General features: G+C 39.5%; 1 protein-coding gene across 1 annotated transcript; it reads left to right on the top strand.

Moving 5' to 3' along the window:
- Positions 1–12,135: 12,135 nt before the first annotated feature.
- On the top strand, positions 12,136–12,980 carry LOC147887103 (uncharacterized). The gene is made up of 2 exons (XM_087394222.1): positions 12,136–12,390; positions 12,591–12,980. The coding sequence occupies exons 1-2, from the start codon at positions 12,136–12,138 to the stop codon at positions 12,762–12,764; spliced, it is 429 nt and encodes a 142-aa protein (XP_087250348.1). The 3' UTR covers positions 12,765–12,980.
- Positions 12,981–13,421: the final 441 nt, after the last annotated feature.

A 13,421-nucleotide genomic window follows, 5' to 3' on the forward strand; every position in this document is an offset into this window, starting at 1 on the left:
AACTCCAATAAAACTCGAGTAAACTTCCATTGAAACTCTATGAAACTTAATCTAAACTTCATTGAGATCCATGAAACTCCTTAGAAACAAAATGAAAATGTCCATTGAATTTGTTTTCATTGAGTTTCATAAATTCTCACCTCGTAGAATTTTTGTAAAGTTTCATGCAGTGCTGTATACAATTTTCAATGGAGTCTTGGTTCCTAGAAAATATACTAAGATTGTGTGACCTTGAACCACACCACATCACCTAAGAAAGATCTACCATGCAAGGAAAGGAAACTCTAATCAAACTTTATCTGTCAACCATTGAAGAAACAATTACCACTTATAGACCACATAGAGAAGTGAGAGCTTGACCAATCTACATTTGTATATATTCCTAAAATATCAAGAGACATCATAGAAGAATATTCCGTATGACATCGATAAACTAATCCAAACTTTCAAATACTTTAGAACACGTTTTGTTGCAGACCAATGTTGCATTGAGGGAGTAGCCAGACATTGACCTAGAAAGTTGGCAGTAAAAGAAATATCTGGTCGAGTGTTCAACCCAACAAACTGTAGGAAACCAAAAACATTGGCATAGGGCTGATGTGAAACCTCAGCATCAAGAGTCGATCGAGTATTTTTGATAGAGCTCACAAGACAAGAAGTGGTTGCAGATCGAGCATTCATCAAGCCAAACTTTTGAACTGCATCTTGAATGAATTTTGTTTGCTGAAGTGGCAAAATTCCCTTATGACGATATCATTGAACTTGATTACCAAGACATGAATGAATTTTGTTTGTTGAAGTGGCAAAATTCCCTTGTGACGATATCACCAAGATCAACCATATCAAATGATGAGGATAAAATTTTCTTGACATATTGCAAGAAATCGACATTGTTGGAAACAAGTATGGTGTCATCCACATAAAGAGCAAGGATGACAAAAATAGCAACATCATGTTTGACATATAAGTTGGGGTTAGAGAAACCTCAAGGGGTGCACTACTAAGAAACCCTACATATCACGTGCATTCAAGGGGTATTGAAGAAACCCCTCAACTAAAATCCCCCCCCAATAAAAACCCCCCTCTTTACTTATGAACTAAATGATTTTTTTCTAAGATTGTATTAAAAGGTCCCTCTTATTATTGTAATCCTATTAAAATATTTCAAAAAGTTGAATTAAAATACCCCTCCCTTTGAATGCACGTGGTACACTAAAATTTCATGAGGTGAGTACCCCGAGAGAGAAACAAGAGTTGAAACCTTGAGATGTGAGAAACCGATCAATTTTCATGTACCAAGAATGGGAAGCTTGTAATTTTAGACCATATAGAGCACGATGAAGGCGACAAACAAGATGGTCCTGACTAGAAAGTATGAACCCTTCTGGTTGCTCCATATCAATCTCATGTTTAAGATCTCCATTAAGAAAAGCAGTTCTCACATCCATTTGATGAATCTCCAAATCAAATTGAGTAGCAAAAGCCAAGAGTACCCGAATGCTTGTACTACAAACAACAGGTGAAAATGTACCATGATAATCAACTCCTGCAATTTGTGAGTATCCTTTTACAACCAGACAAGCTTTAAACTTGTTAAAAGAACCATCGACGAATTTGGTTTTGGTTTTATGAACCCACTTACATTTGATAGGAGTACAACTAGGAGGCAATTCAGTAAGAACCCATGTACCTTTAGAGATTAAAGAACCATATTCAGCTTCCATGGCCTCTTGCCATTGACCCTTTTGCGTAGAAGAGATAGCCTTAGTATAAGTAGTAGGTTCTTTATGAGCAACCATTGCATGATCAATGATGTCAAAGTCATTAACACAATCATGAGGAGAACCATGTTCAAAATCAATAGGTAGATCAACATAAATATCAACACCATCATCATCAAAAGCCTATGTGTGAACACATTGCTCTGCATATGGAGTAGTAGTGACGCCATCAGATGAAGGAGTAGTAATGATATCAGAAGTATAATCATAATCAAATAGAAAAGGAAAGGTAGTAAGCAAGGGCTCAGTATCCTTTGCATCCTCAGTAGACCATGTCCCTCCCATTAACTGCTCATTGAATATGGCATCACGACTAATTATCACCTTCTTAGAAGAGGGATCATAGAATTTATAACCTTTAGAATTAGGAGAATATCCAATGAAAATGACCTTCAAGCCATGAGGATCTAGCTTTTTTCGTGTCTCTTTTGGTACATGAATATAAGTAATGCAGCCAAAAGTTCCAAAATGTGATACAGAAGGAGTCTTCCCTATCCAAGCTGAGTGGTATCTTATTAGAAGGTGCAGTTGTAGGAAGATAATTTTGTATAAAGATGGCTGTTAGAATTGCTTCTACCCAAAAGCTCCAAGATAATCTAGAATGAAGGAGCATACATCGCATAGCATCAAGAGAAGTGCATTTCTTACGCTCTGTAGCACCATTTTATTGTGAGGAGAGTATGGAACAGTATATTCATGATGAATACCACACTCAATGCAATAATCATAAAATAGATTAGAAATATATTCTCCACTGTTGTCACTACGAAGGGTCTTTATATAAAACTAGTGTGAAGTTTCACAACTGTCTTATATTGCTTGAATATTGATAAGGCATCTAACTTATGTTGCAAGAGAAATACAGTTGTATATCTTAAAAAATCATCAATGAAAGTGATGAAATATTTGTAGAAAGACTTAGATGGAGGGAAATGTCCACATATATCAGTGTGAGTGAGATCAAATAAAGCATATGAATGAGTTGAAGTAGATATATGAAAGGGTTTTTGATGATGCTTTCCAAGAGCACAATATTCACAGAGGCCCATGTGAGGACGAGCTGGGAGATTCATACCATCCACAAGATCATGATGATTAATAGCAAGTAACTTGGCGAAATCCAAATGAAGAAAACAATGATGTGATAGCTTGCAGTCCACATCACCAGGGGCTATAACCACATTGGCAATATCATCATTTAAGGAAAGTTTAAAGAGGTTACCATGCCGAGGAACAACTTCTATGGTATGTCCATCTTTTTTAATAAGATAGTGTGTGTGGTCAAAGCCAATAAAGAGACCAAGATCAACAAGTCATGCAATAAAAAGAAGATTTCTATGAAGATCTGGAACATGGAGAATGCCTTGCAAGACTCTTGTTGAAGAAAGAATACCAAGATATAAATCTCCAATACCCATGACAAGGAGTGTCCTCAGCAAGACAAACCAATTTCTTGTGAGGAAGAGCATGATAATTATGTAATCATTGAGATTGATATGTCATATTATCAGTAGCACCAGAATCAACAATAAAAGTGGAACCATCTTGAAAATGAAGTATCCTCTCTAGAGAGACATGAGGACATATATGATTTGCCTCTTGATGTGTATGGGCATCACAACAGGAGTATGTTGAGCAGCATATGCTTGATTACGTTCGCAGTCATAACACCTCTTGTGACACCGAAAGGATGGATGATTTCCACCACAATAATCACAAGGAGAATTTCTGGATAAGCAGAGTTGCTTGGTGGTAACACCATGCTCCTCATCATATTGCTGAGTCTAAAAATAAGAGATCAGATGACCATGCTTATCACAATAAGAACAATGTTTCTCACGACATTTGAGATGAGAAGAATTACCACCTCTATACTGATGACCACCACATCCATATTTCGAGAAAGGATGCTTGCAAGAAATAGAAGTTGTCTTTGAATCTACATCATCCATTGTTATCATGACAGGTTTCATGAGGGTCTTAATGACGCTCACGTCGTTGCGCATACTCAATCAAAGAAACATATGTTTGATCAAAATCAATCTCATTTTTGTTAGAAAGGATGGTAGCAATATTATCATATGATGGATCCTAGACTATGTCGAGAAGATAGGCATTAGGGGAGAATTGGGGTCTCAAAAGGGCCTCCAATTAGTGTTTCCTAATTTCAAGGGATTAGAGAGTGATTTGAGGTGTACCAATGAGAGTGCTAGAAGGTGTGGGGCAATGGTATTTTGAGGTGGACCAGCAGGTGTGGAGGGTAAGGAGGAGTAGGTGTGGAGGGGGAAGGAGGGAGGAGCGAGGAGCAGGAGGGAGGGGGGAGGAGGAGGGAAGGGGATGGCAGGAGGAGCAGGCATGGGGGAGGGAGGGAGGGGGAGGGCAGAAGGAGCAGGTGTGGAGGAGGGAGGGAGGGAGAGGGAGGAGGAGGAAGGGGGAGGAGGGAGTGAGGAGGGGGAGGGGAGGAGAGGGGAGGGGGAGGAGGGAGGGAGGGAGGGGGAGGAGGAGGGAGGGGGAGGAGGGAGTGAGGAGGGGGAGTGAGGGAGGGGGAGGGAGGAGGGGGAGGGAGGGAGGGAGGAGAGAAAAGGAGGGAGGGAATTCAAAATTTAAATTTTTAAATTTTGAATTTTTTGGTTGCCACCTAGGAGTAAGAGTTGTGTAAGAGGTGGGGTCACTTGTGGGCTTAACCCACCTAGGTGAGGGGGGGTTAGGACTTTTTGGGACCTACTTTGGCCATTTCATTAGGACTAATCCATTTCTTAATCCATTCATTATGAGGCCCTTTTGAGACCCCAATTCTCCCCTAATGTTACCAATTCATTTCCTGGGAACAGGTGCACTCTAGCAATAGCAAGTTGATTGATGATATTCTGGAATGACTCAATATGCATTGTCATAGGAGTTCCAACTTTGTACGGATTGCTCAAAAGATTACAAAGATAAAGAATCTCAATGAGAGATTTCTTCTCAAAAGTAGCGACAAGATATTCCTATATAGCATGAGAAGAAGGAAGGGCAAATACATCCAACATAAGAGAACCATGTAGAGCAGATAAAATATACCAACGAGGTACTTTATCACGAGAATGCCAATCGACAGAGTCAGATTTCCATTTCTCAAAGAGAGGTCCCTTGGTCACAAGAGCATGATTTGCAGTTTCATCAACAGGTTGGGATGGACAAATGAGATCACCAAGAATAATATTAAAAAGATTATCACCTTCGAGTATCAATAATATCTTCACTTTCCAGCTAGAAAAGCCTTGTCCTTGAAATAAAGGAACTGATTGTTGGGGCCAGAAGGAAATTCGTGTGTGTCGGAGCTCGCGACAATGAATGAGAACACAATTGTCGCTTGAAAAATATAGAAGTCGAGATATGCCCAAAAAAGATAAGACATGTGATGAGAGTATGATATAAATAGTATACATGTACAGAAAAGCACTATGAGCTTGTTTATCACAAAACCAAGATATTTTTGGAGAAAAGCACTGATCACAAAACCAAGATATTCTTGCAGAAAAGCACTATGAGCATGCCGATTACGAAACCAAGACAAGAGTACTTGGCACAAAAAATGACATAACTTTTCACTTCAAAGTCCGATCGGGGCGTTTAATAGATCAAAACGAAGAGCACGATGAGAGCTACGAGCTACAAAAGAAATTTTGATCCATTTTCCACCGATAGCTTTCTCAAGTTCACACTAGAAGACCTCCAAAAAACCACATCAATAGAGATGTCAAAATCGACAAGAGAAATCAACAAGTAAGCGATGAGATATTGAAAGAGCTATGTGATGAAATGAACAAGTAATACTTCCTATCTTTCTTTGTTGGACTGAGCATATAATAGCAAGACCATTATTACTCTGATACCATGTTGAGAGAGAAGAAGAAGAGATGATAGACACACCAAATAGATTGCCAAGGACTGTGATTCATATTGATCACAAGTTACATATATATAGGTGAGACCTAGTTTGAGTTAGAGTGAGCTATATATAGCTCTAACAGTTTCCAAAGCTTCAAGGTGAAACACATAAATTTCCATCAAGGGAATTTGGATGTGGACCATGCATGACTATCCAGGATATGCCTAATGATACTTTTATGTTTTATGGTGTGATCTATGCATGTCTAATGACTTTTTTGTGCATGCATATAGGACTTAGAATACAAGGGTACCATGCTTGTCCTATTTGTGGTCCTACTTTGATTTCACAACACTCCAAACATATGAGGAAAAGGGTCTATTAAGGTCATGTCGAATACCTTTCGCTTGAACATAGTGATCCCTACTTCCTAGGTGGAGGGGTCATGTAGTCCGTGAACCCCTCATAGCTAGTTTGAGCAGTTAAGAGAGTTCTTGAGATCATCCCCCAATGCTTAGGGGATTGTCCTAAGGCTTGGCCTATAGGAGTGTTTTACACCCTTTCCTGAGGGAGATACTTGATGCATGCAAGACCACCTCCCTGGTTGTTAGCTCCAATTCCAAAGATTCACTAGTAGTGAGCTAGGTTCTCTAGAAACAGGAGGGTTCTTTTCTGACAGTCACTTTTTTCTCTTTGTGTCCGTAGCTCCTTTCGAAAGCTGATTTGTATAGCATGTTTCAAGCATTAACAGAGGTTTCCTTTTTCTATGGAGAAAAAAAAAAGAGTGGACTGTATCTCCCACATGGTTGTTTATACTAATATCTAATGCACCCGTGAGCTGTATCCATAAATTTTGTGCCTGCATGTGCAAAGCATTGGTAAGCTCATGCCCCCATGTTGTAGTGAATTTTTTGGTGTTTTTGAATTAATTGTTATATCCTATACTCTTTAGCATAGATGCTTGACATGCAACATTGTACTTATAATGCTTTAATGGTCTCATTTCAAATATTTATTCCATATTTTTTTGTTGACTCATTTTTAAGATTGGAATGTGTACTACAACTTGAAGACAAAGTTTGTCTAATTCCATTGAACAATGCATAAGTTATGGGTTAGGCAACACACCTATATACAAAGAATGCCCTAAAACTCACAAAAAATGGCTACACTAAGCAAACGTTGACCTTGTTGGTTCTTTTGCCATCGAGAGGGCTCTTTATCCTTAGTGCCTTCACTTCCATACTTGCATTATGTCAATTCATATAATATGATCATCATGGATAAATGAGTATTTTGATCCCAAACTTGTACATGTTCCTGATGTTTTAATTTTCAAAATGATCAAACTTGCTAATCAAAATGATTTTGGGTCCTACTGCAAACCACTTATTATAATTTCATCAAGGAATGCTAGTGTTGGTATAATATCTATGTTAATATCTAGACTGCCAACATCGGTATAGATGTAAATTTCTATGTTAGTATATGCATCAATAGGGAATTGTAACTATACCATTGCACATATCGACACATAAACTGAAGAAGTGCAAATCCCTTGAAAATTCTTATTTTTTATTAAACCTTATTTCAAAATATAGTTTTTAATCATCGTTAATATTTTTTAAAGTTACTAATCATAGCTCCATTTATTATTAAAGTGTATTGATATTAAGAGACCCTAGCAGGGTTAAGAGTTGGCTCGTTTAGTATGCAGATTATAAAGAAACAACTTTGATTTCAAAACCACAAACAAAGTTATTGCCATTATAACCACCCAATCCATCTTTACTGGTGCGATTCAAATACTTTCTTCAAAATGGAGAGGGCTTAGCTCATCTAGCCAAGCTGGCACTATTGGAGTTACATTTATAAATGCTATGCATTTTACAAATAATCTGAATGAAAATATTGAAAACTAATACATTTGTGCATGTTAGTGAAATCTCGAGGCTGCACTACTAAGAAACCATATGTATCACGTACATTCAAGGGGTATTTAAAAATTTAAACTCATGTAAAAATTTTCCACTAACAAAAACACCCCTACTGAACTAAGTGACTTTTTTAAAAAACTAGAAAAAAAACTCTTGTTATTATAATCTTGTTAAATTTTTTGAAAATTTGGATTAAAATATCCCTCCTTTTGAATGCATGTGGTACACTAAAATTTGTGAGGTGAACCCCTTGAGAGTGACATGTGAGAGCTTCAATAGGATAATAAGTCACAGGTCAACAATGCAGACCAATAGTTTCCATCACTTTTGTTTTAAATCTCACTTTTAAAAAAAAGCATACATCTATTGCCATCATTGAGTGTCTACATCCATCAAAGGAATATTTCGACTAAGCTCAATATTGAAATCACCTAGAGTTCTCAAACTATGACTCTTGACTATAACTACACATAAAACATTTATAGGGTGATAGTAGTTGGTACACTTCAATAATTTCATTGTTCTAAGAGCCTCTAGATGCTTTGAGGCCTTTCAACTCTACCCTTTCTCATTAACTCTCCTAAATCATGTGAAAAACTAGATTTGTAGCAGCCAGTCTTTCCATCGTGAAGCAAGTAACTACTAACTCCAAATTGAATCTGAATCTTACTATTTTATCAATTATTTAAGGAAAAAAGAGAATGAGTAAAATAGTGGACATGAGACGTGACACAGGGTTTGTTAGGACCTGATCCTCCCTGAAAAGGTCAGCAGCGGTGGTAATTTATTAATGATTTTGTGATGTCCATATTTTGAAAGCGGAAGTCCAACAAGTACATGAATAAGGCGAAACAATAACTGATCCTTGTTGCATTTTTTACAATATTGTCACATGGACTACAACCATATGAATAAAGGTATAGTCATCCTTCAATCTTGCATCCATCTTCGATTTTCTTGCTTCTTCGCACCGATAACATGTATTAAAGGAGAGGAATGTTGTAAGAATTTAGATAAAAAACAAGGAATTTTGAATGGATCGATAATTGGAAATATTAATATTTTAATATATATTATATAATTATTATAACTACACAGTCTGAAGTACAGCACCTAACATTCTCACTCTCCACTTAGCTAGCGTTATGTGCCTCTCCAACCTCGGGAAAATGGGAGTTTGATCATTGTAGTAAATCGAGGTTTTAGACTTGTGAGAGTAGAGCATAAGGTCATCGCGAGACTCTCTAAAGCTTCACATGCCAATAAAGCCCAAATTTGCAAATCAAGTAGACCATCTCTTCAAATTGAATAGGTTTGAAACATTTATATAGTCTTTTTATTGAGAAAAGGACCTATATGCTTTTAGTGGGTTAGTCAAAAGCTGAGCTTTTACATCAAACGAAATGAAGGGCATAAGATAAAACCAGATCAAGGGCTTAGATTCATGACACGTGACTCAAAGGGGTGTGAGAAAACCCAAACATCTCAGGGCTTAGATTCATGACACATGGCTCAAAGGGGTGTGAGAAAACCCAAACATCTCCCTATGGTGCCTTTGGAGTAAACAATTGTCGTTGTTTTATATACTTATAAGAGACGTCATTGTGTTGCTTTTAGATATGTAAGAAGTGATAAAAAATGTAGAAAAATAATGGACTGCGTGTAATCTGACATTACTTTCTCATAGTTGGCAATCAGTTGATAGATGATGGAGCTTCCCATGTCTTTTGCCTAAAAATTTATTTGTTTGCTGGCTGACCAACTGGCCACTTTATCAAAAAAGTATTTGTTTGCCTTTTTAGATGAAATTTGAACATTTGAACAAGCAAGTAGCTAAAGAAGGAAGAATCGGTTCGCTCATGAATCATTCCGCCTTCTTGCCTCACCATGCAGAGTTCATGATATGCCATATTTGCTTCGCTTTGCTTGCCTGTACTGAAACGTAGCAATGTCAAGCCATTATCTTTTTTTTCTAGAGAAATGACAAGCCATTATCAAGCGCCCATCTTGGTCTTTCAATGATATCCTAGAGTTGATTGTGCTAAAGTCTAGTGGTACTACAGTGTCCTAGACGGTGAAGCGATAGATATGCAAGGATGAAGGCTGGAGACGGTTTAAGTACGTGGTGGTACGATGCATATGAGTTTAAGAATGCAGGTGGATGCACCCGCAAACAGTAAGAAAATGGATGCCTGTAGGATCTCATCTACGACGAGAACTGATGAAGATCTATGTATGACTCATGAGGTGGAAGATCTGTTATATGTGATTTAGGTAGATAGCTAGGCAACCCGAACTCTCGAAGAGAGAGAGAGAAGGGGTGGGGGGGGGGCCTAACTGAACAGCATAAATGCTACATGCTAGTTACTTATTATTTGGGTACTGGGAGGAAGCATTTAGCTAGATGCCAAGCTTGCAGACAGAGAGACAAGATCCTAGGCCCTAGAGGCTCAACCAGAGAGAGAGAGAGAGAGAGAGAGAGAGAGAGAGAGAGAAGGAAAAGGGGGGGGACGGCGCCGCTAATATATAACTGAACAGCATAAAGCTACGTGCTACTTTACTCAATTTTGAGGAAGTGTTTAGGTAGATGCCAAGCTTGCAGACAGAGAGACAAACATGCAAAACTAGAGAGAGAGAGAGAGAGAGAGAGAGCGCACGCGAGAGGGGCTAACTGAACAACAGACTACAACTACTGGTATCTAGTTAGCATTTGAGAGAGTGAAAGAGGGGGCTAATTGAACAGTATTCAGATACTTGCTAGTTAGTTATATCCAAGATACAGACTCCAGAGAGATAAGCGGCTCAACCAGACAAATCGGCTTCTAACTAGTTTTGATAGTGTTAGATATCAATGCTCCACTCTCGTGTAACTACGCGGGAACCAGGTAACTCTACTTGTAAGCCCCCCATATGAGGAGAAGGCATTTGAGTAGCTCGGTTATCCGGTAGTTCCTGGTTTGGACACCAGATGGGGGCCATGTGTGGCCTGATGGCTGGACGACTTCAGATAGAGTTGGTACACTGCCAACTCGGGGGGGTCACTATGTATAAACCCTCTATATCACGTGCATTCAAGGCCTATATTTAAAATCCCTTATTTGTAAATTTTTTCATTAATAAAATGTACCCCTTTTCTACACAAATCTATAAATTTTTTCCAAAACTATTTTAAATAGTCCCTTATGTATATTTATTTCTGTAAATTTTAGGAATAAAAAATATCCTTTTGTTGAACTCACGTGATAAGGTTACATATAATGAGTGACCCCCCCGAGACTGCCAACTAAGCTACATGCAAGTGCGGGAAGGCATCCCATGACCGCACTGACGGTCACTGAGTGTAGATGGAACCATAGGTAAGTTGCTCTATTCTACGCCATGGTTCTAACGTGTGGTCGGTGGCCTATTTCGGGACCGACCTCCAGTCAGCCGTTTTGGGCGAACTAGGTCGCGATCTCCCAATTGGGTCTAACCGACTACAACTGGTGGCTATATAAGAACAAGCTTGTGAAGCCCATATTCATCACTAGCTACAGCAACCCTGATTCCTTAGCATCCAGCCTCCGTCCTCTACTGTTTCCAGCACGCCATCGAAGCTTCTCACACAGGAGCGCACGGCTGGGAGGCAGCGCCATCTATTGTATCAGTTTTACAGTAATCAAATTTTTGATTCTCCATACTATCAGCTTTTCTCTCTTGCATACGAGACTCTGTTATGTGTTGAGCGCAGAGGTTGTATTGTTTTCTTAGAGATAGAAGTCGGTTTGGTTCAGCAATTTGAAAAGATGGAAAGCTGTGTATTGCACTTTATGCCTTGTGTAGCTCCCACATCAATCAGGCAGCCTTTCAGATTTTTGTAAAGTCAAGAGGCCTGTCCAGTAGGGCCTCCCTGCCGATGGCCCTTGAGCCTAACCTGTCATGCATTACATCACTCTCAGTTCGTTTTCCTGCGTGAAAACGAAGTTTCTGAACGTGGGGCAACGAGATGATTCTCCTTGCCGTCCCAATTTGCAGGTCCAGTGTTGCTACGCCGGGCGACAATACGATTTCCAGAAGCTTAAAGAGATTATGTCCCCGGATTTTGCTGGTTTTCACTCATCTTTGCATTCACGCAATGCACTTGCTTGCAGCTTTCAATGTAATTAGATCGGCTTAGATCCATGGCGTGGTTTTTGGACAAATCTTCCTCGCTTGCTTTAGCTGAGCTAAAGCAAAAGTAAAGCGATCTGAAAAGTGGAATTGTGTCCCACATCTCTTTGCTTTACTTCGAACCGCCTACCTTATTCCCCTAACTCGTCACGTCGCCCCCACTTGCTGTCCACATGTGACCTTGCCTTTCATCTTTGGATGACCACTCTGAGTGATCGTATCCCCTTGCCAGAGGATTTTTAACAGACGTACGTCCTTCATTGCAGGCTGGACGATCAGCCCGTCATAGTTATAGAGCCGCGTTTCATACAGAGGATCAACTTAACTACCGACATCTTGCAGAAAATTCACACTGCTTCGAGTTCGTGTATATCAATTTACGACAAGCTCAAAAACCATGGAGCAGGAATTAGAGATTAGCCCGGCTTTTCACTCATCCTCCCTGGACCGACAATGCGAAGAACCAGTTAATGCATTCCAGGTAGCTGTTCATTCGTGTGAGACCAGCGTGTTTATCACCATCACGACCCCTAAGATGCAGGGTCTTCTGTACCCAGTTTCGCAACTGTTGCATCTACATGGATACGATATTGTGGACACCTCTCTCTCGGCAACAAATATGCAGACTTATCGTCATTATATCGCCGCCACGGTATGGACCTCCCTTCCGAGCCCAACCGGGTGGATGTTTCCATGCAAATGTTACTCCTCGCTATTACCTGGTTTTTGCAAAAACGATACGACGTCGAGTCTTTTACAAAGTCCAACTGGCTCGCTGTTTCCAAGCAACAACCCATCCCGTGTAAGGTGGTTTTGCAAAAAACGATAGGTTGTCTTTTGGGATGACTGCAGGTGCGAAACGGTTCTATACTTGGAAGCGACGCACTGCAATCCATGATCCAAGACTTGACTCTAGAGGAGATGGTAGACCACTCCTTCAGCTACCTTGAGGAAGCGGAATGGGAAACCCTACCCGGGCTGCATCAGCTTGCTCCAACTCCGGGACAAAAGAAAGAAGAACGGTGAACCTCTCCGATCTGCTCTCGCAAAGCTACATCCGACCAGCTTGAACGGCACTAGGTGAGAAGCTCTCAACTGAACAATAACTGTGGCAACTCGTATACTATAGATAGCCGCGACAGAGATGAACTTCAGCACTAGGCTTTACTGAGTTCTGTACTTGAAGGCTGTAGTAGACCTATGATGCCTCAGAAATGTAAATTATCAACTGTGGCGAAGTTAATACTTAATAGAGAACCGATAAAACTTCTTACTTGCCTTCCGAATGAACTCGTAGATTTACGTTCCTGAAGTAGAAGCCTAAAATGCAAGAATCTTCAATAATTGTTTCTTGCAGAATCGTAGCCGTTAGATTATAAATCGGATGCACTCAAAACCGTGAAAGTTTGAACTTAAAACTTCTTAAAATTCCTCCTTTTTTTGGGAAGTGTGCATGATTGCAAATCCGTGGAGCGAGATGTACTTTTCGTAAGACAATGCTGAACAAAGGTTTTAAAAACTTGTTTCTTCTCTTTAACAACTTTGAAACATTTCTTCTTAGAAGTAAATAGAAAATGTGATTCAAATTTCACCCAATAAAGAATACATAGATTTAAAGATGGATAGTTTGACTATTCGGGAAAAAATTTAAGACGTTTAAGAGTGGGCACGACTTCTTAGTTT

This window comes from Dipteris shenzhenensis, chromosome 23, assembly GCF_047967505.1.
Source record: "Dipteris shenzhenensis isolate YYH24624 ecotype China chromosome 23, Dip_SZ_1.0, whole genome shotgun sequence".
In the NCBI taxonomy this organism is placed as follows: Eukaryota; Viridiplantae; Streptophyta; class Polypodiopsida; order Gleicheniales; family Dipteridaceae; genus Dipteris; species Dipteris shenzhenensis.

Coding starts and splice junctions, on each gene's coding strand:
- LOC147887103 (XM_087394222.1), top strand. CDS start 12,136: ATGGAGCAGGAATTAGAGATTAGCCCGGCTTTTCACTCATCCTCCCTG. Junction 12,391..12,590: donor GTCATTATATCGCCGCCACG/GTATGGACCTCC, acceptor GGATGACTGCAG/GTGCGAAACGGTTCTATACT.